General features: G+C 40.8%; 1 protein-coding gene across 14 annotated transcripts in view; it reads left to right on the top strand.

Annotated features, from left to right (window-relative positions):
- Positions 1–23,669, top strand: part of BCAS3 (BCAS3 microtubule associated cell migration factor) — a 361,836-nt gene that overhangs the window by 212,378 nt on the left and 125,789 nt on the right. The window contains exon 24 of one of the 14 annotated variants that reach the window (XM_061470536.1): positions 20,222–22,153. The exons of 12 other annotated variants lie outside the window; for them this stretch is intronic. In XM_061470536.1, coding sequence (XP_061326520.1) covers positions 20,222–20,337 — 116 coding nt within the window. In that variant the 3' untranslated portion in view covers positions 20,338–22,153. Of the gene's footprint in view, positions 1–10,414; positions 10,724–20,221; positions 22,154–23,669 lie in introns of those variants that run through there. One more of the 14 variants, XM_061470537.1, reaches the window with a different exon arrangement.

Genomic DNA, 23,669 nt, shown 5'->3' on the forward strand with positions numbered 1-23,669 from the left:
GATGATAACTTAAAATGCTGAACTGCTGTGGTTAGTTTATTGCTAAAATGCTTTTCATTCTGGTTGGGCAGTAGGATCCTTTGTATCTGGAGCTTTCTTTTTCTCTAAACTAATACGTCTGCAACCGATGTGAGCAAAAACTGCCACATATGTAAAACTAACAAGAGGAACGTCACCTGAAGTATAGTTAGATGAACTGTAGCATTTTGTGTGCAGCAGCACCATCTCTGAAGGAATGCTCTGTTAGGGAGGTCTGGCTGGGTTTATATAGTTCAAAATTACTTGATCAAAGAATTTTGAGAAATAAAATGCAGAACTAATCTTTATTGAAAATATACTTGTATTTTACTAGGTGACTTACTACTGTATAACACTACTTGTTCTCAGTTACATGTGCTTCTGCTGTAGGTCTTGCTATAATAAAGACATTTTGGGGTTTGCTTTGATGAAACTTCACAAGAGCCGTCTGTAGGGTAGAAATACAATTTCCCGTGTGCTTTAATTGTGCTCTGTCGCGTGTTTGCCTCAGTTAACTGAATCAAGGGGACTGCAGTCGGGTGAGCTGAGTGGATCTTACCAGCGGTGGACTCTGGATCATATTTTTAACTCTCTGCCCATTTGAGAATTGGAATTTTCTGTGCTGTTTTATTCTCCCTATCGGCACATGGGGCGAGCCAAGCGCGCTTTTGGGGGAAGCAGTCGCATGAATATCCCCCCTATTTATGTGCCTCAAAAAAAGGTCATGTCCTTATCAGTGATTGTAATTGATAACAATGTGGTGGTTTCAGTCAAATCGGTGACCTTGGTACCACAGCGGGGCCCCTGTGCTGGTCGCTGCTTTCCTCACTTGCTGCTGCTTTGATGTGATCCGGCAGCTGATAGAGATGCACACAGGTCAGGGGGAGGCAGCTGCCTGGCAGCGCCAGATTAAAATAGTTCTGACCCACAAAAGTAACCAAATGCCCATATTTCTTCATTTAGCATAATTAATACCTTGTATATCCAATGACTTTGATAAACTGTGTTCCACCCCCCACCCCTCCCACCCCCACCCCTCCACCCCCCCTTTATTATTTTATTCCCTGTAGCTTTCGGTAATGATTGCAGGGGATCTGTAGTTAAAATGTTTTACAGACTCTGAAGAATAATATGTTTGGAAAAAGCTAAGATCAAAAGTCTCAATTAGGTCACAGCCTAGCAGGAAGCTTATAACCACATTAAAATAGGGAAGTTATTTCATTTTTAGTATACTAGTTCTTCAGTAGCCAGCATAATAAGCTAAAGGCAAAAAGAAGCATATAGGATCTCACCAAGGAAATCCTCTTGCTGTTACGAATTTGTAGTTAGGGGAGATATGTACAGTAAGTAAAAGTGTTTGGTGTGTTTTGATGTGAAATCCTGGAGAACTTGCTGCAATAGCAGTGAAAGTTTTAATTTTTCTCTTTTTGTCATTAATGTTCACTGTAAATTGTCATTGTCATCCTTTAAAATCGCTATGTACAAGGTGATTGTGGAGTGACTGTATTAGCTCAGATCTCTGACTAACAGTAAACCCGAGAGTATCCATTCGGGACTTGAATAGCTGATGCCTTTAGTTAAAAAATAATAACCCAAACCAGCTCACAGCCATCTGGAGGGTGTCGTGTGCCGTGGGCAGCGACGTTTCTAACTGCTGCTCTTTCAGTTCTGGGTCTGTCACAGGGCAGAGCTCTCTGGTGCAGCCCATTCCCCTGCCCGTGGATCCCTGTGCCGCTGCACGGCGCTTGTAAACAGAGTCCCTGGGCAGAGATGCACAGCAACGATTTCTTGTGATGAATGGAGCTCGGTCGGGTTGCTCCTGTAAGGCAAGAAAGATATTTTATGCCATAACCTAGTTTGATTCCTTTTTACCAATAAATTTTGAATTGATTTAACAGCCAGATAAATGCAGAGCTTATTTTATTGCAGTTATGATTCTAGATATCTAGAGTGCTACAGAGATGTGCAGCAGGATGGACAAGGAGCCAGAAATCTTAGTAGATTTAATCCCCAAAGCACTGGGGTTCAACTCCCCCTTTATTTTAAACATCAGAAGTATTTTATACATATAAATTTAACTCATTGTGTAACTGATGTATTAGCATTTAGGAAGACAATTGAAATAAAAAAAAATCATACTATGTTTGACCAGTTTGTTGGTTTTACTCTGAATACATCGTCTCTTTTTGAAATAGCTGGTAAGTGCTCACCTGAGCTCCTTAACTTTCAGGAGTTCTCATCCTTTTTCAGTTAGATTCATCCACTTTCCAGAGATCTCTTACCTTTGTAAGTCCATGGGTATGCTGGCAGCTTTCCCTGCCCCTGTTGGGGTTCAGACCCGCTGCTCGAGTAAGTACTGGGGTATCAGTATAGCTGTGATTGGGTGGTTTGTGTATGTGGAGCTTCATAAGTGGGATATTGTACTGCAGTTAGAATAACCTTGTGATCAAACAAGGGTATCAATTACCTGTGCTAGCTTTAGTGAATGCACAGCATCTCTTGCTATCAGGATTTGGCATATTTTACTCTTCTTCTGCATTTTACATTTGAAACAACAAATCCTAAAAGCCAGTTGTAAAAACCTAGCAGTCAGGCAAGGTGGTGGTGGTAGATTCTAGGTGCTGCCCAGCCTGGCACTGGAGCTGTAATGCAAACTTACAGTAGGGACGTGTTGGATCAGCAGTACCAAAGCTGTTCTTACTACAGTGCACCTGCAGAGCTGGCATCTCCTCCACCTTCATGAAAACTCGATTAACCCAAACTCTTCTTGTTACATAAAATGCAAATGTGGCTTTGCATTTCTTGTATGGCTTATCGATCAAGTCTGAATATACTGTGAAATGTTTGATCGAGGGAGGGAGTTGTAGAAGGCTTGAGTCTGGTAGAAGCAAACGTCAGCAAGCTCATAGGGTAGGCCTTTAAGTATGAGCAAGTTGCTTTTCAAACTCAGAGGAAGCCCCATTGGAATCTAAATTTTGTCTTGAACAGGTGCTGCTTTGATGCTCTGAATGTCTCTCACCTCTTAGTGACTGCAGATGTGACTAGATTGTGCGTGTGCTTTGGGAAGTGTTGGGTATTTGGCATTTGTCAGTATTAGTAATTACTCATCACTAATTCTGAAACTGGCAAAAGCCAGAAAAATAAACGTCAGGGGATTCCTTCTCTTTACCTGTGCTTGCAGCAATGTTGTTAAAAATAGCAGCAGTGTGCATGTTAGTTACTTAGCAATGCAACTAGGCTGCTGTGAGGCTTAGTCCTTGCGTTACCATTCTTTCCCCTCCTGTGTGACTGCTTTTGCACATGCTGGGTACAGTCACTCTCAACATGTGCATCAAATCCAGGAAGGAACAGAGCTACCGTGCAGATGAGCTACTGCATATCACGCAGAGTCTGTCAGCACACTGCTCCTGGCCTGCAGAGGCAGCAGAAAGCAGTTCTTGCACAGCCTGCTTTTAAGACCAAAGCAAGGAGTGGCCCATAGTCTGGGTGAGGTGTTGGGGGTCTCAGGACCGTGCAGCAGCTGAGAGCAGGCGGCTGCTGCCACCAATGCCAAACCTTCAGCCCATAGCCTGCTCCTTTGAGAAGAAGGCTGCCGTCAGCACGCTGTCCTGAGTGGCTGCAGGGAGCCCTTCATTCAGCACTTTCTTCTTCTACAGCAACTTCAATATATATATATATATACACATATATGCTGCACTGAAAGAGAAAAAATGAGGCTCAGATCATGTGGATGTTTTAATAAGCATCAGAGTAGTTTTAAGGCTGTGAATCTATTCTTATGCTTAATAATAAACATCTGTGTAGTTTACCCTAAGATTTCAGACAAGCCAGTGTCTGAAGAGCTCATGGCTCAGCATAGATAATTTACAGCTCAGGTCAGTATTTATGCACAGAACACTTGGGTTAGCAAAACCAGAAAACATCCAAGGAAACACTGTGTTTCAGGGATGACATTAACAGTTCTAATTCAGAGTAGGATATATGTCTGTAACTTGCATGTTGTATAGAAATGTTTAAAAAAAATCAGTTCAGACATGGCAAATCCAATCTTTTAAGTGTATTTTGTGTTAATTCTTTTAAAAGAAGCCTACATTCCAGCATGTCTTCATTCAGTAATTTAATTGGGATGTAGGTCTTTGAGCTAGTGGCTGATTAGAAAACATGACCTGCTTGAGAGATCAAGAAGGTAAATTGATAAATGTTGTAGCAAAGGTTAGTAATGTGTGAGAGAGTAGAAGCTGCTCTGGGCTTTGAATCACTGATCAAGGTCAGCTGCAGTTCATTATAATCTTCAGAGATTTAAATTCGTTGTAAATGTACGCACATACCGTAGTTTATCTTGTAAATCCTACATGTTGGTTGTTTAGTGATATTGCATATTATTGCAATGGTTTTATGGTAATGAATTTACACCAAGGTGCAAAGCCAAAGTCCTGTAAAATATTTGAATTGGAAAACCAGGCTTTAGGGACGGACCCGGCTGATAAGGCTTGCTGTAGCACAGCCATCACCCAGTCCCCAGGCTGGCACATCCCGTGCCCCTCCGTATTCGTGCCAGAGCTTTGCCCCCATCCTTGTTTCTTTGATGATCTGAAATCTTTTCAGGTACACCTGGTTTTGTGTTGGTACTGTCCTTTACCTTAAACAGATTTTCCTTTGCTGGTGTTTATGTCCCTGGAGTGTTTGTGGAGAGTGGTCACACACTCATCCTGGCTCGCAGCTGAAATAGCAGGATCCCCTGCTGCCTTTGCTCCCTTACCTGAGCCAGGGCTTCTGTTCCCCTTGCCATACTGCTTTGTATTGCTTTCCAGTTTTCAGCTTGAACATGGTAACACATGGTACGTGTGCTGGAGATGACATCTAACCGCTGTGCTGAACAATGTTATATTTCTGTGTTCTGTGATACCTGCTGGAGCACAGCCATGCCAGACAGTGAGCCCATCACCATCCTGCAGCTGAAAGACCTCAGGGGTTTTCCCCCAACCTTTCCAACTGACAGGCACACGGGCTTCTGCATTCCTGACCTTGCACATTCTGCCAATGCATCTTCTGCTTTTCTTGGCTCCTCAGGACCTCAGCTTTCCTCTGAACAGTCCATCCTCATTATTGGCATCATTTGTTCCTTATTTGTTCCTCAAAGGCTCTGAAAGCACAATGCTTGAAGGCCATGTAAAGGGCTTGTTCTTAGCCACATTCAGCCAGGATGGTCTGTCAGTCCTCTCCAGTTCATCCTGATTCTGATAGAGCTCGTTTGGATGCTGTCTCCCATTTGGTGTCACTCTCCCTATCTCTGCTTACATCACCAGTGCCAGGTCCCGATTTCATTCCAGCTACTCATTTAGCTTTTGAAGAACATGCATCTACTGCTTTCATCTTTCTGGTACACGGTTCAGCTGACGCTCATGCTTCTCATTTGTGGTGCTGTGTTGGTTGTGCACTGGTCTGATGAGCTTCCAGCAGTCTGTAGGTTCACTACAGCTGAGCCACACCTCACCTGCACCTCTGGCTTGATTGAACCATCCGCCCTGGGAAAGCTTTGGGGACAGAATCCACTTGCTTGTTGCTGTCCAGACATCTCTCTACTTGTCCCACAGGCTAACTTGATGAAACCAAATGTAACATGGTTTTATGTGCACTGGCTTATGTGCGCTTTAAGTGGTTATATTGTTAAGAAAAATGCATTTGCAGGTGTTTTGGTGAGAGCAGAGAAAAATGTTCTTTAAAACTTGACCAAATCTCTTTCCTTGAGGTTATTCCTGGCTCAAATCTGTTGCCATGAGGTTAAACTGATGTTAAATCTACTCAAAAAAAAGTGCCTAACAGAAATATTTTCAAAGTCCTTTTCTTGAAGCATAACTGGATCACTTTGAGCTTAATGGTTTTAAAAAATCTAGAACAAAAGAGTTTTTTCCCTACAACAGCTGTGCAGTTTTATTAAAAATTTAAAGAAATCTTATGTGTCTAATCCTTTGAGCGGATGTGTAATTACTTGGCTTGGGCTCTTACACATGGATAACCTAGCTGTACTGTGAGACAAGATTCTTATGTTTAATTTAAAGAATCATGGGTGTGCTTTGGAGATGATCAACACCAAGCCTCGCAAAGGAGCGCAAAACCAGAACAACTCATATACATTATCATTTGTTATACAGATGTTGCAAACCATCTGACTAGCAGATAGTGCAGTTTGCAGGAGGATTAGCAAATGGTGGCAGAGTATGTAGAATAAAAAAATTGGAAAACCGACTTCGCAAGATGTTCCCACTTCTCACATCTTTGGTTTTCCCCCTGTATTTGGGCGTTTTCATTTGATACGTTTCCCCTTTATGTAAAACTGTTGCTTTTATAATCAGTTATTTAAACTGTGTTACCGCTTTCTGCCTGCAACAAGCACCTTTCATCATGTCCATTTGATCTGAAGTTGGATTCAGCCACGTTCTGGGGTTTAAACAAGCCGGTATCTGTGCTATAAATGCACAGTTGCATTAAAGGGAGTTTTGTACCTGGCATAATGTTACTGCTGCAGGTTGGATGCTTTAAAAATTGACGTATTTTAAAGGCCCAAGAATAAGATCATACAGAACCAGTTAAAAACCGGTTCATTTGGCTTTAGGTGATTTCATCAGGATACATATTATTCATTATTTAAAATGTTGAAGAACTAACCCACATCTGAAATGAATTATAATCTCTTTCAATCAACTTTAGGGGTGAGCTTGACCAATACCTCAATGTGAGCAGGTACAACTCCATTGAAGTCAAGTCTGCTTACAATCAAGCTGATTTTAGCCAAGGGACAATTTTTCCTTATTTTCTTTGGATTTTTTTCCTTCCCTTTCTCCACCCCCCTTAGTACTCTTCTTCGTATTGGTTATGTTTTTTCTCTTCCCTTTGGTTGTAGTCGCTTTGGTAGGACAAACACATAGCATACCATTTGCTTCCACAGAAATCATGTATGCACATTATTTTCAAAATCTGTATTACAAAGTCTTTTATCCTTTTATTAGTTTAGTACTTAAGCCCTAGACATAAGAAAGAAGCCTATCAGTGAAAATCAATTGAAATGCAGTTAGATACTGATCTGATGTACTGTGCAGGGAGGCTTAGACACAGCACAATAAAATCAATCAAGGCCTTTCCAGCCCTATATAGTTTTACCCATCCAATCACTTTTCACACATTCCCTCCATTAGTTTTGCAAGAGGAGGGTTTTTTATATGAATTATGATGAATGAGACCCTTGTTATGAATATATAGATGGGTCATTACCCTACAAAAATCAGACTGTACTGGTGCTTAGTGATTAAGGCTTTCTGCTGCTACTGTCAATAAAGTTCAAATTCATTCGCCTCAATGTATGATAGGGAAGCTGTAGCCATTGTTGTCTAATTCACTTAACAACGTTATAATTGTGATTTGGTTTTGTTCATCATTATAATTTCCATAAACCCTTTTGTATTTCTTAATAATTTGGATTAGTCATCAAGCTTAAGGAATGTAATAGAAAGGGAAATAGAAGGGAAATAATAGTATAAAAAGAGGCACCAGGCCTACCCAGACAGATGTGAGGAGGAGATTAAATACTAGTTGCATACGGTGCCAAAAAATGAAATGGTTTGGATTGAGAAGTTAAATACATACAAAGCGCAGGTTAGGTCACGGGCCAGAGGTGTAACACCTTGCTCTCAAAACTCTTTTTCCTTTATGGGAGGGGATGGCTTAGTTGAATTTGAATTTCAACCTAAAATATTAGCCGAGGCAGGCACAAGTGGGCAGACAGCTTTGGTGTATGATGTTTATGCAAATGAAGATGCACTAAAACAAGGCTCCTTGAAAAATCTGCCCTAGTAAATTAGCGGAAAATGCACCGCCATAAACAGCTGTTGCATTTTAATCAAGCATCTGTAGAGTATATTTTGCTTTGTGTTACAAACAAAACAAAAAACACCCAGATTGTGGCAACCTCATTTTATATTCAGAAATTAACCCGTTCTGCACTGCTAAAAAAAGAGTCATTCCCGGGTCACAGCTTTAATGCACCAAGGGGTAGATGTGTGTTTAACTCATTGACTTTCAGGTTACCTGGTTTCATTTAAAAAGCAGCGTTTCTGAATGGAAGAATAATTAGCAAATTTTACTTCTCTGCAATTCTCAGGAGGTTTTTGCTTGTGCAATCTCATAGTTTGAAGCACAGTTTGTTAGAAAATTGATCGAATTAGGTTTGAAGAGTGTTTCTTCTGTGCTTGTACCTTTGCACAAACTAAAATTACTCTTGCAAAGTAGTTCAGCAGTCAGGTCTTGATAGAAAGCATCCTTTATATTAGTGTGATCCCAAATCATACATCTTGGTTTTCAAAGAGTTAATAAACACCCCGAGCTGTGCTGATCTTGTAGCTTTAGTGAGCCTTAATCTGTAAGCTTGATTACCTCCTAACCCTCAGTCGCCTGCCTCCCTCCTAACACAGCGGGAGTTTTACGGCAGCATTAGTGGCATTTTGCCCAGCTTTGGCTTTAGGGAAATCATTCAGTGAGAAAGAAAAGCAGAAGGACTGGATCTGTCTACTGCTGCGAGGTCATTAACACAGCGGCATGGCCGCGGCACTGGAGGAGCTCGGTGGTGGCAGTCCCCTCCGCTACTGGACAGGTCACCTTCCACCATGCTGCTGATGGGGTTTAGGCACGCCACTGCAGGTGCGACAGTGGCTCCCAAAAACAGCTCACAGCGTGTGCTGCAGAAGAGCGTCATGTTCTTTAAATCATACACACAGCATATGGGCATCAGTTTATGTGTCTTGGTCCTTCTAAGAGCAATATTACTACAGATTTATGTGCTCCGGGCTCTTTGTGCACACAGAGGCAGACAGGAATATTTAGTGGAGTTTGCCCTCACTCCAGGAAAAACTCACAAATGGGAATAACTCTTACCCATCATACAAGCTAGATGTTCTTTATTTATAACACTAGCCAAAACAAATAGGCACCTTCTGCCTACCTTACTCATAAGGAATAAATCTTGCTACGCACACAGTGGGGAGGAGTCTTTTTAACATGTCACGGTAAGCTTGGTCAGGGGCTCTGCTGATACACAAGAGTGTTCAGAGCTTGGCTGTTCTGATTCATGTAAGGTCCCACTATGGCTTAAAGCAGTGATTGTTTCTCTGGCTGGCTCTTGGCACATTTTTATGTTAACATTCACAAACCTGTCTGCTTCTGTCTCCTGCATTACTGTTGTCTGCTTCTGGAAAACAGCCTTGGCACGTCATGCCATTAGCATTTTCTGTTTCCGAAGAAATAGTGCAGTTAGGCATCATGCCAAAACTCCACCTGGAGCTGTTTGGCAGGAGAAAGACCCTCTTTGTAGCCTGATGTTGTAGGTGTGGTGTATCCAGCTTTGAACAGCCATCATTACACCAAAAGTGATCCCTGGCCAGGGAACAGGACAGTGCAGGCAGTGAAGAGGTGGAGGTCAGGGCTGGACCGGAGCTCCAATGAGAGACTGCGGTCAGTGCTGGGAGGTTCTCAGAAGTGACTCAAATCGTACCTGGTTGCTAAAATGTGAGATCTAAAACCTGACAGGGGGTTTGTATTTTCAGCTAGTTTTGTGAAGAGGTATAGACACCATCCTAAGTAAGATCTGTTGCATTTGCTTTGAACCTAGGTGTTTGTTAAAGGTACAAGTAACTGAGACCACTGCTCTCAAACTAAAAATAAACCAGAACATCTCTTGCCTGAGATCTGCTCTAGTGGTCACCTTGGTAGTGAAAAGAAAGCACTTTTAGTTCTCCTCATTCATCTGTAATCTGGCCATGTCTTTGGTGTGGACGTGTCCCGCCAGACCTTGTTCTTCAGCGGAAATCCAGAGTTAAATGCCTCAGGTACTCCCTGCTACTGTTTGATTCAGGAGGGACTTCACAAGTAGTTGGTCAAGGACACACCTCATCATCCTCACCTCTCTGGTGACAGAGCATCTTGCCTGTGGGCTTTAGCTGGCTTGTTTGCCATGTTTATTTAATAAAAGTTCAGCCTTTGCTGCTGTTTTGAAGCAGTGGGCATGTGTTTATCCTCATTTCAGCATGCTGTCAGCAAGCTTTTCCTTAAAAAAAACATCCTTCTCGTAACATTCCTTCCTCTGTTGTCAACTGTAGCATCTCTCTTGTTCCACAGTGAGATTAAGAGCAGTGTCCAGAAGGTGCTAAGGCTACAATCCTGCATTACATTAATACATCTCCTCAAAATGTCATCTTTGTCTAATAATACTTTACAGAAAGTGTTGATGTTACCCAGCCCCCCCACCACTGAACGTCCCCTGTGCTGCTCCTGCTCATTTGGATGAGACTAATCAAATTTGCCTTATTATCCTGGAACTCGAAGGAATTTTTTTCCTCTTGCCTTGCAGTGCAGGAGCAGCAAAGTGCCCATGTCTGGGGAGAGGATGAGGATGGAGAACTTTTCTACTTGATGTAGAAACAAATACCCTCATTATCTTCACAGCTTTCTTGAAGTATACAAGGTGGATAGCACCACTTCCTTTAGATTCTTGGAAAATAATAGAGTGCTTAAGCATTGAAGCTGAAGGTTCTTGCTTTCTGTTCCACTTTTAACCTTTCTGCTGGATATATACTGATATTCCAGGGTATTCCGAGTCAGTGTAGAGACTGCAACTCAGCTGTGAGGGTTACACTCCTGTTCATAGCAGAAGTTGCATTTACAGGTTAATACATACAGATGCAGATACACACAAACTTGTCAAAGACACCGCATACTTTGCTCTTTGTCTTTGTACAGATAAATTTTGGTAGATGGGCTCAGTGTTCCTATCCATACTGCCTTATAACCCACCAAGATGCACAGGAGTGATGGTTTTAGTGTCCTGGATGTACAAGTTATCACCAGTGTAATAGATCTGGGAAACAGGAAAATTGTCTTTACTGCTCTTCTAGGGAGCAGTCATAGGGGGAAGGGAGTTGCTTTAAAGTTTTAACTTCCAGCTACCCTGATAGCTAGGAATAAAGACAGAATGTTTGCATATAAATTGCATTTGAGTTTAAAATCTTCTGCTTTTGATATCATCCTGTAGTTTTGCACTGCTGTCAAACGTTTGCCAGCATTTAATATCCTCTGTCTTTTCGGTGACCATGCCATGACCTTTCAAAATAAAAGTTGCAGATCGGAAGTAACTGGCTGAGAATTAGTGGTTGGTGTATTCCAGTTTACATAGAAATGTCCTCGGTTAAAATATGGTTCATTCATCGGTCAAACCGTCCTTACTTCCTTTAATTGAATTAAGATGGGCAAATGAGAGATGTGTGCAAGGCAGAGAAAAATTCTGCTGCAAATCACTGTTCTCCTTTCGACAGTGTAAAACGAATCAATTAGAAACATGTCAAAGCACCTTTTACACATGCACAACTTTGAAGCAGGGAATATTTCATAAAAGTGGGAATTTAAATTGGAAATAGGAGAATGTAAATTAGATTTTACAATTACACCTAATCTAATTTTTGTTTCTGAGAAAGATAGATGACTGCTATTTGATCATATTTTATAGGCTGTTGCATCTACTATAATCATTTTTATAACTTATTCCATTTAAAAGCATGCTCATGTACCTTTTGTCTCATTGAATTGTAGCAGCAGCAACAACAACAGATTTTAGCTGTTCACCATTACTACGAAATATTCTGTCTGTTAGTGGAGAGAACCAGCCAGGCACCAGGCCCAGAATACAGCTGATAAAACAGGACTTTCAGAAGTACTTACACTTTGACATTACTCTTCTCTGTGTTTCCTGATCAGTCAGTCGTCAGGGATCCGCAGCTTTCTGTGGCATGTTTTGGGGGTTTTGTGCTGTTAGAGGAGTTGGCCTTTGCAGCAGTTACTCATCCAGTCCTTAACAAACTGGTTTAGAGATTAGATGAACAGAACAGACTGCTTCAATGCAGAAATGTTCAGAGCTGCCTGAAACTTTAGGCTGGTGGTTTCCCCTTTGTTTTTCTCTAGGTTTTCATTTGAGCCATGGACAGAAAACAGCAGGGGGTTGGCAAGGCAAGGGGTCCTCTGGTGGCATTAGGTGGGTACAGGCACTGTACTTGGGGTTCAGCTGTGGCGGCTAATGCCTCTCCTGATGTTCTCAGGGCTCCTGTCGAAAGGAGCCTTGTGAACATTTACACTCTACATGTGAATTTTTAATTGGAAATAATGCATTTAAATTAATAAACATGTGCAGTTGCAATATCTCCAGTAAAAGTTGCACATTCCAAACACAGGGACTGATGTTATGGTGTGTTTGAATTCACGTCGCGTATCATTGTAGTGATTGCTTTGTAATTTTAACCTGGATTAAAATTGAATTTACAATATAAAAACCTTAGAAATTATTTAATTAAAAAAGCAAAACATAGCTTAAAAGAAAAAGAGAGATGGGCAACAGAGTCTGTCCTTTTGTCTTACTTGTATGTGAAGCATTTCTGTAGAGTGGCTATAACGTTTGCTTTGGTTGGCTTCTTGTGGGCTGTGTGGAGAGCAAGAGTTTTCACAGTACCCCATAGGCAGGGACTTTGAAAACCCATACATCCATCATGCTTTTTGACTTGGAAGGTTTTAGAGAGTCTACCTTTTCGCTTGCTCTGTGGCACAGCATATATTCATGGTTTTTTTACCATAGCTGAAGGAGTACCTTGGAAGGTAGAAAATCCAGCTGAGGTCTAATGCTAATGGTAAACTTGATCCGAAGGCTGCCTTATTTGTGGCTGGCTTCCTTACTGGAAGCTTTTTGTTTGTGCCACAAAGATAAATATAGAGAAAAAGAGGAAAACCAGCAAAAATGACATGACCGTTGCAAGAAGCTCTAAACACATTAACAACAGATTTGGAGTTATTTATTGATGGGTTTGCCCACTGGCAGTGTAAAATGCGTGTCAGTTGTCATCACCAGTAACAATTTCAGCACATTGTGTTCCTTTTTTATTTACACCAGTGGCAACATGCTTATAAACACCATCACTGGGGGTAGGTCAGGAGGTCAGTGCTTGAGGTTAAGAATGGGAAGGGTCATCGGCTATTAACCTAAGTTTAGCAGCAAATAGTGCAGCCCTGTGCTGAGTGGGGCCTCAGCGCCTGCCAGCCTTCATGAAACTTCTGTATCTCAAATGATTTGGCTGTAAGATATTTTCTAGGGTTTGAGTTTGGAGGGGGGGGGGAGGGTAATTAAATCTCCTACATTTTGTATCTATGGCCATCTGTTCTTATGGGTTCCCTGATCTTTGCACCAAAAGAAAACTATTAATTTAGGGCTTAATATCCTTCTGCTTGCAAACAGTGGGAGTTGTCCATTTGGCTTCAGCAGGAGCAGAATCGGACTGATCCGACACGTCACAAAATACAAAGGATCAGTAGTGACTGGAACGTGAGCTCAGGACTGGTGAGGTAGAGGCTTTTATGAAACAGAAACGTGAAGGTTTTCTTTCACTCGCCTCAGGTTTTCAGGAATGTGAGCCCAGGCTATCAAGAAGAGCCCGAAATCAGGGTTTGCAGAAGTGGCGAGTGGTTTGGGTGTGCGGCCCGGCACGTTGAAGGGACCTGCTTTTGAGAAAGTGCAGCCCTCTAAAAACAGTTCCCCTGAAGGTGTTTCCAAATGAGCACTGAGAGAGAAAACACGCGAATGTTGCTCGTAGCTCAAAATATCTTGGCCGATGCGGTCGCAAAGGATGGCTTGTTAGCCTCTCATTTATTCAGAGCATACATGTTGCAACTGCAAGGATTCAAGGGAAGAGAATATTCCCTGAGGATCTTCCGCCTCCTTGACTTTTATAGAAGCTTTTGCTTTTAATGCTCTAAAGGCAAAGTAATTTTTTATTATATACTTTGTATATTGTGTTTTCTGGGACCTTTAAGGGGTTTAAAAATTCATAACAAAAAAAAAAGCAGGAGTACAAGACTTCGCCTATCTATTTCAACTTGTTACTGCACAGTAATGAAATCCATCAGCGCTGTTAAAAGAGACAAAACTGTGCCCATTAATGTTCCCTGTATTTACAAGTTACACTGTGTTTTGAATCGTGTACAGTCCTGAACATCCCTTCACTGCTGCACGCTCTGAACGTTTATGTACCTGTCTGAAACTCCCTCTGTTCCCATCTTTCTCATGCGTTTGACACTGCGGTGTTTCCCCGGGAGCTCTGTCCGTCTCCTCTGCCGGGCAATCTCTGCTGCAGCATCCAGAAACTCTGCTTAGAAACCTCTAAAGAAAGCTGAAATTTTACAGTTGCAGTTAAACATGTCAGCTGAGTGTTTCCAAAGATACCTCCTGGATTTGAATACGCAGATCTAATGAATTTTAATGGCAATAAGCTTTGAATTATGTAAAATATAGTAAGATGCTCATCTTGAAGCAAACTAAAATAATCTTTTAAAGTAACATTTTAATACACAATTAATCTAACATAGATAATTTATACAAGTTTCTCTAAACCCTACATCTGTTCTGGTAAGCAGCACTTCTGCCAAAAAGCTTTTCTTTCTCATATAGAAGCATGGGTTTACTGAATTGGACTCAAGAAAGTTGTATAAAGCTGCCTTTAAATTCCCACAGTCCTGTTGTTTGGATGGTCCGAGCTTGATTTGTAAACAAAACTTGCAGTTTGCCCAATGGATCTTTTGCTCAACCATGAAAATGTCTGTAGTATGATAGCCTTAAAAGAAGAATTGAATTCATAGGCTGATACATGCTAGGTAGCATTTATTGAAAGCACAAAGCCACATTATTTATAGATACTATATTTGCATAATACATGAAAGTAGAAGGATTCTTTTCCCCTTTTCATTCTGAGTGGAGTGTTCCAAGTCAGGCTTTTCACCACAGTGAATTAGTGCCCTGCTCTTGAGGAGGCGGCTGCGTTCGGGGCGCACAGCGGGGTGAGGAGTGCAGGGCAGCCTGAGGTTCCGTGTGTAGTGACATTGCTCACTCATTACTCACAGTGTTTGATGAAGATGTTTTTGAAGGCTGTAGCATCAGCGTTTTCAGCCTACGTAACCTATTGGGGGAATTACAAAACCTCTGCCTTCGGTTGTGTAACAGGACTGGATTTCTGGATTGTTGCAATATGTGCACACCGATGGTGTTACTATTAATTTTCTGAATCAAATCCTGTGTGAGGAGCCAGATGGCTTGGGAGCATCTTGTCATCCCGACCACTGCAAACACGTCTAGCCATACAAAAAAAGAAGATTGAACAGTGATTTCACAGATTTTGCATTAGTTAATCTGGGATAGAGAGGCTTCAAAGATCCCATCAGTTAATTCTCTCAGCACTTGTGGAAATTTCTGGCACATTGTGCTAAAGCTGGTTTGAAATCCAAGCTGAGAATCACTGCCTTAAAAAAGCTGATCTCCTCTGTGGTGATATTAAAAAGAGAGTAACTAAAACTCCCCTTGTGTGGAATTGGACTGAAGCTGATGTCTCAGAAAACACTTTGAATATTATCATATTCAACGTTATCCAAAGTAGTCAGTGAAACTGTAGTTATCAGTCAGGGATCTGTAATACCAGTTTAATTCCAAATGCTTACAGAAAGTGTTCCCTAAATTCATTGTTTTCTAACTATACTAAAAGCAGGGATTTTTTTTCCTCTTGGCGAGCTGCAGTGCCACTTTCACCTTTGCAAACAGACCTACTAAATAATAGTCGTTTGCAATCTGTGAATTTCCCTCCTCTTATCAATTATTAAGTATCATAAACCTTCTGTTTGGATAATCTTGGCACCACTTTAAGCGTTAACAGTAAATTTATTTTTAATTAAATCTGTGCATTGAGAATAAAACGAGGCTCTTCTGCATACTAACCAGAACACATATGCCACCTCTACTTATTATCAAAAACTCTGATAATGCTTATGGAAGTTGGAAAGGCGACAGTTCATTGTCTGTGTCCCATTTAACTTCAGTGGTATTAGTTAAAAACAGCCAAAGCAAGTAACTGCCATTTCCTTAGAAGGGTTTGCTGAGAGCATTCCCCTTTTTGCAAAGTAATTCTTTAATATAGTTCAGGATATTCTTGTTTCAGTGTAGTTACAGGTGACCAGGAAACATGGGGTATTTAGTGTGCTGGATATGTTTCCGGGACAGCGCTTTGGGATACAGAGAAAACGTTTTCCTTGTCAGATGCGTTGATCTGGAAGTTTAAAGATGTTACTGTTGTAGGTTGTGACTGATTTTTTTTCAGTATTATTATTATTTTGCTGGAATTTGTTTTCAAGGGCTGGAGTGAAGATTCATCATCTCTCCATTCCATGGGAGGAAAACCAGGTCGGCAAAAATAGTTCAGGAATGTTTTGACAGTTCAGTTCAGGAAACTTTCTGGTACCTAATGTAAGATGTGGCCGGGTGAAAATGCCTCTTCACGTGTGTTTTTGTTAACCTTTTTGCTAATAAGAGCAGTATCTGAAATCACCGAGCGCTTCTGCTGGGGACAGGAAGCCTCCCACCAGTGCTGTGAATCTCATCATTTATTTTTTCTAAGCCCTCTTTCCATTTGGAGCTGTGTGACATTAGCCCAAAGGGAAACACCAGGCCAGCGGCTTGCACTGGGCAGCCATTGTCTTATCTGTCACAGCAAGAACGCGTGAAGCTGTTTGCATAGCGTGCTAACTCTGTCAGGGTCAGTTCCAGTCTGGGGCCGCTAGAAATGAAAAACATGCCCCAACCGGGACAAGAGCAGGGTCAACAGCTGGCAGAGGATATGGCAATCATTTATATAAATATGCTTTCTCAAGCCCACAAAAACAAAAAACCCAAACCCAACAGCTGGGAAGGGTTGGAAGTAGCCCCAAGGCTGGTTAGTTCCCTTCCAGATGGGGAGGTTAGACTGGGGCTAGCCAGGCTGCTCCACATAGACTTCCGATTCGCATTAGGAATAAAAGAGTGGAGGAAAGGAAGAAGGAAGAAAAGCTACAAGCATGACTGCTTTGTTTTTCACCTAACTTAATCAAATAAGTGAAGAGTTTCCGAGACGGAAGGCTTGCATTTATCGGTATTCACGCTCAGTTTTCTGTGTTTATCACGGTGTCTGATACACTCCTTAACTGTTTAAAAGGGAAGCATATACAATATATAGAATACTTTATATGTAATGTCATGGTCATTTGTAGACAGATTGAAGAATCATGTGAAGATTTATGCTCCACTCATGTCTTCTGAGTATTCAAATAGTCACATTGATGGAAGGGGAGACAAAGAAGTTTGCTGACTGTTCCTCTGAGTTTTAATTGGCAGATATGGTTTATTCCTATCGCTTTAACCTGCTCTTAGCACATTTTTATCTGTCAGATCAAAGTAGAATCCTAACCTTAACAACTACATACCATAGAATCATAGAATCATTTGGCTTGGAAAAGACCTTTAAGATCAACAAGTCCAAATAATGCAGAAAAGAAGTCTGAGATGTGAAAGGCTCGCCTTTCAGAGTTCACAACTGTGGAGTTAGGTTTTATGGTACGGAAAAGACTTGATGCAGCATTTCAAAGTCATCACGCAAATGCATTGCTCATAGTATAGGTGGACATTACATCAGTTGAACAAATCCAGACCTTTACATTCTGTAGCTTTCATCCAAAGGCAATTAAAAGAATGTTTTTCAGGACTGGTTTCCTAATGGTATCTTTTGCTGTTGAGGCAAATCTCCTATAAAAGAGAATTTATAGGGAAGCAGAACGGGTTAGATTTCTCAGTGCAGTGTTCAGTAATGCATCTGTCCTTTAGCAAAATCTCTAACCTGTAAATTGCTGAGGACGTTGCTCATAACTTGTGCTTTGTGCTTTACTCTGCTGTTCTTTAATGTTAATTTAGAACATCCCTTTGATTAGAACTGGATGACATGTAAGAAGATCCTAGATTACTGAGGCCTGTTTCCAAAGTTGTCCGTGAAGGTGGAAGTTCACTGGAAGTGCAGAGGCTGTTTTCGTAGGAAAAGATGACAGTTGTTTCTTTTTCACACAAACTAATTTCCCATAAGAAATGAAGAAACTCAATTTTCGGTTATTTATCATCTTCTGAATAGTCATTAGTTCTTTTATTCAAAAGAACACACGTCTTTTAGTATTTGTGGTGTGAAACACGATACTTTCATAGTTTGAAAGTCCACATTTTCATTTGAGTTTGACAAAATCAAGCCCTTTATCTACAGTTTTCTGTGGTCTGTACTTTTCTTTAAGGTTTACTGTAGCAGCTTACAAGAGTGCAGTGATTGCCATGGTCACTTTCTGGTTTACTTTATGTTGGTGTCTTCTTCAGATATTAATAAAGAAACAAAACCCAACCTAACAAAAAAACCCTGCAGCAGCCAAGCTCCTTTTATGGCCAAAAGTAGGTACATTAGAAACACATCACCACATCTGCAGTGGGGAACGCTGAATCTCAACTTCAGGCTGGAGTGGCAAGCAGAAACTTAGGCAGCCCTTTCCTTCAACATCATTGATGTCTGCACAGTGATGTCAGGGAAGTTCTTTCCTGGTCTCTGATGGTGTTTTGTGACTATTAATTTTACATTATGATTCCCGTGTTTCATGCCATCCCAGCCAGTGATGTCAGTTCTTTGATGATCATGAAGTCAATACTTGAGCATCCAAGTTGAAAACTGGGACTTCAGAACTTCTTCATACATGGGGAGAGGATTTCTGTCCTTTACTGCTGCATGTGCAGATGCATAAAGACCTACATGAATGGCCAAAGCTGTATTTTCCGTTTACAGTTTGTCATATGTGTACCCACCCCTGTTTGGATTTGGAAAATGACTTATGGTCATGCAAATTCATCTTTTGGTTCTGTAAATAATTATCATCATAGAGGCCAAAAGAGATCCTGGATAGCTTATCAGCACTGCAGCTCTTCTGACTATGAAATCACAACTGTGCTGTGGGGGAAGGAGTCCTTTTCAACTTCTGAACGTTCAAACGACTTACAGTTGGAAAACAGAAGTAATATTCACATTAGCCGTGTGTGTATATTCTTGTATGTGATATCAATCTTCTGCGTTTGATCTTATCTCTCTTCCTCTTGGAAAAGACCAGTGAAACAAGGTAATTTAAAACTACCTGAACACATCCTTCCACCTTACTGTTAGGCCCTGAAGTCATAACCTCCTGACCCCAGAGGTTACGGGTCTAGTGCTTTTTATCCTCCCTGATTTCTCAGTATCTGCCCACTTCCTCCCGACATCGGAGCTTTGTTATATAAGGAAATTGGAAACACCGCCCGGCCGGTCCAGGGCCAGCAATCTCCCCCAGAGATAAGGGCCAGCCCCTGCCCTGGTGCAAGAGGAGTGTTGATTTTACATAGACATGTGCACCGAGGGTGTTTCGGAAAGCTGAAGTGGCTTTGCAGTGGCAAGGGAGGAGTACGTGTCCTGAAGAAATGAATCAACATTTTTACTCAGATACAGTAATTTATTTATTTTTAAAGTGAAAAATATATCTTGAGACTTCTACAGCTTAAAAGAATATATATAAAAGTCAGAATACTTCAGGGAGGTTCCAGTACCATAAAGGGTTACCAGGAGGTTTGATGGATGCATTAATAAACAATTTGATTTCTTTTGTAGTTGCTACCTTCAGGCTTCTGAATTTTTTCTCTTAACTCTTGTCTTTCTGAAGTAGGCACATAAAGGACCAGACATCAGGGGTTAGTGTTAAGAGGTGGATGCTTGAGCTAAGCTCTGCCTGCAAGGCAGTGAGCTCAAGGGACAATTTCAGCATTGGAGGGGGGAAGAGAACATAGCAATGTCAAAGTCAAGCAGTGTCATTTCTCCTAAAGATGGTTGTTAGACTTCTGCCTTTACAGAGTTAATTTTCTCAAGTGCCCACTTGTTTAGTTTCTGAGAAACAAAATCCCATAAAATAAGAGAACTGAATGGGATCTAGGTATTCTAAATTGGACAAGGAGTTTAAAGCAAGAGATGATGGTGGTCTATCACGTTAAAAGACTAAGGCATGCATTGGTTGAAACCCAAAAGCAGTCATTAAGATGTCTGCATTAAAGGATATCAGTGTTTACAAAATAGTAATTCAAATATACTCCTGTACTTTTTGTTGTCTATAAAGCTTAGTATGTGTAAGAATAACACTGCATATGGCAGTGTTACTGTTGGAAACCCTCACAAATAGCAATAATTGCAACAACTATAATGAAGTACTGTAATCTGTTTCTTTACAGCTTTTGATAGAAGCACAAAGCAAGGTGAGAGGAAATGTGAAGTATTTCAAGTACTATTCCGTGAAGTAACTGGTAGGAAGCATCTGAGACTGATAACATCCATGGGATGTGCTTGAATAATTTCAAATCCAGACTCCAGGTCAAATAAACTCTTTCAGGGCACACAATCTACCTTCCAAAACCTAAAAAAGTGTGTTTGTTTTTCACTGTAACAAATCTGGTGCTTAGAGGAATAAGCAGGCAAATGTTACTTGAGGCCAATCCAAGGGAAATGTGCAGCAGGGCTAAGAATGCAAGCTTCCCGTGGCAGTAATCTGCCGGCTTCTTGACAAAGAAAATCCACCATCTGTAACAACAGGGCTTCATGTGAATCTCTGAGCTCCATCACTTTCTTTTGAAGCACTTTTCAGTACAATTTTAGCTTTGTTGGTAACAAATAAACAAATTCCTATTCCTGGGAACTAGGATGGGTGGGTTGGAATAGGGCCCTAAATATCTCGGTGACAGTAGAGGCACGAGAATCTCTCAGATGCAGAAACGGGAGGAAGTGCTGCGCATTCAGCAAGAGGTAGCAAAATAATAATGGGTAGCAAGAGCTTTCTTCAGAAATTTTAGTAATTAAATGGTAAGCATATTGTCTGTTAATTAATATCTCTGGTTCTTGGAGTAAAATTCTGAAGCACATAAGATAGATTAAGGGAGGTAAATTTTAACTTATGTACTGGCAGTTTAAACTGTATTGTTGATTCAATCTCACTGAACTGCTCAACAAAGCACAACTGATCCATATTACTGAACAGAGCTTGAACAGGAAAGACCAAAGAAGAAGAAAAGACTGAAAAGTAAACCGTATGGTAGCAGACATGCTAAAAGCTTCATGTAATGAGCAAAGAAGAAGAATTCGTAAAATGAAACAGTAATTCCTTTCCAGAAGATTAACCAAATGGAAATGTTCAACACACAGGACTGGTTAATTAATAGTCAGGTCCATCATTTCACTGTAGGATTTTCCATTTAAGAAAGAGTCTCTCCTCTTGAAGCAGAGATTGGTAAATGATTCAAGTTTAATTATTTTTAAGTTTCAATTATTTTATTTCATTATTTTAAAGTCACTTTCGGGTTTACATAATACTAAACTTAACCCTCTTCTCTTAGTGGTTTTCAGTTCCTTGCCTTTAGGATGAATTTCCTCTTCCTCCTGTTACATTGATTGGTGGAGTTCTTGTTAAATATGATCATAATCTTATAGAAACTCCTGTTTCTATAATTGTAGTGTCAGAAGAATTAGTGCCTTGCCATGTACATATGCATAGTTGGCCTCAATTTTTATTATTTGGTGTTAACTTACTTGACCTTTACAAAGTCCCCTATAAATATGGCTTCACTCAAGAATTATTATTTCTGTATGAAATTTATACTACAAATATTTTTCCTTAGAAGTCACCTTTGGCTTTGAAGTGGCAAAACCAGTGAAAATAGTAACTTAAATGTAGCTTAAAGTCATTTCCTTCCTTCCTTTTCCTAGGAACATAGCTTTAAATGCATGTCTGCACCAGAGCAGGCTGACAAAGCGGGGTCTCTGTGGTGGCCACGCTAATGGACCTCTGTGCTGGCTCACTGGTGGCTGCAGAACTTCTCAGAGCAGGGCTGAGGAGTGTGTTTAAAAGCAGAGTGAGTTTCACTTGCAAAGTTTACATCTTTCGCTGGGTTGCTCACCCCCCAAAACACAAAATATCTCTTAAAGTAGAAGAGTTTGGTTTGGCTGCTGATGAGAAGAGCCATTTGAAAAATGGTAACCACATTGTGACTGTGTCCAAGGCATGTAGAGTTTGGATTCAGGAGTCATTTTAACTTGAATTTTGCTTTACAAAGAAAGCAGTAGAGCTAGACTAAAAGAAGGGATTCATAGTAGAAACACCCTCCCCATGAGTATTTCTTTATTCCTGTTTCCGAAGCAAGTTTGACTTTGGCATTAAATTTCAGTTGCTTCATGTCACGCCGTAGTTCTTACTTATGTTTAACAGGCATTGATCAAATGATTTCTTACTTAATCTTTTGCCTACCAACTGTGCTTTCACTAACTGGAACGTCACTTTTCTGCCACCTAAAGGAAGGAGGAATGCCCCATGGGTTCTTCCCCAAAAAGCAAGGCCTGTTTTCATCATGTAAACCAAGTGTTTCTCCCTAGTTGCTTGTTGCATTGTCTCATAATATAGGGAACAGAGGAACAGGGCACTTTAAAATCTCATCATAAACTGTGATTTAAACCCCAACATTTTAATGTAGATGTAATATGTAAGTAATTTATAAGGATTTTTTTTTTTTTATTATGGTTGTGGAGCATATAGGCCCCAGTCCAGCAAAGCACTTACATACAAGCTTAACTTCAAACATGCAAGGAGCTGAAGTCAAGTATGTGCTTAAGTACTTCCTTTGCTATATGCTGCCTGCCAGTGACACGCCGCGGTGTGTTTGATTTCCACAGTAGCAGGTGAGGCATTTTATAAATCTCTCCATATTATGAAGTGATTTCATGACAACTTTTAAACTTGAAATAATCATTCCTGGGTTTCTTGGCATCAGATGAATTCAACTCCCTCTATTCATACATAGGTTTGTAGTGTCTGCATTTAAAAATGTATAATTTCACCTTCTGGCAATGCCAGATCTCAGAGAGGCCAGATTGTTGGGGTTTTTTTTTCCTGTGTGTGAATTCAGAACAGCAGCAAGAACTTAAAGCTCCGTCACTGAGATAACAAGGTCAGTCGGTATCAATCTGTAGGGAATTTCTTGATGCTTTAACAGCTTATGTTGTGTTTGGTGAAACAAAACCAGGTACTGAGATGATTTGATGGATGAGTGTGTCAGTTCTGGCAGATGTCCTCAATCTGAAATCCTGTGCATTTCGCTTGCTTTTAAAGAAATAGGTCTTTAAAACCCCAATCAAAATTCAGACGTGCAGAAGAGTAACAGAGGGACGAGCCCGTGTGCAGATACGCCCTTTCACAGCTGGGCTTTTGGCAAAGTGTCATTCCTGCTGTTAAACATGGTGACCTTGCTGCCTATGATTTACTAACTGTTTTACAAACATTTCCTCACTCTGTGAGGTTTGATATGTTCTCCATCCTCAACAGCTCAACGGAGTCACTCAGCCACTGAGCCAAACCTGCCTTTGTTTACAGCTTTTCCGGAAATTTTCACGGAGGAAAAAAACTTTCTCCTTTTCCAATGTTTTATTTTTAAGTCAACACTTTCCTGTGGTTTATTTGTGCAGAGCAACATTCGGGTACAAGGTATTGCACCGTATCCAAGCGGGAATTGCTGCCTTTCTAAAAATAAAGCGGGGGTCATGTGAACCAGTGCAGAAAAATCTGAAGATACCAAATATTACAGGACCTTTACATTTGGTGCTTCTTTTTTTCCATAATATTCTGGGCCTGGATTTTTC

The sequence above is a fragment of the Pezoporus flaviventris genome, unplaced genomic scaffold (genome assembly GCF_033815535.1).
Source record: "Pezoporus flaviventris isolate CSIRO_AGI_PZ_B2104156 unplaced genomic scaffold, CSIRO_AGI_Pfla_v1 ptg000063l, whole genome shotgun sequence".
Lineage (NCBI taxonomy): Eukaryota > Metazoa > Chordata > Aves > Psittaciformes > Psittacidae > Pezoporus > Pezoporus flaviventris.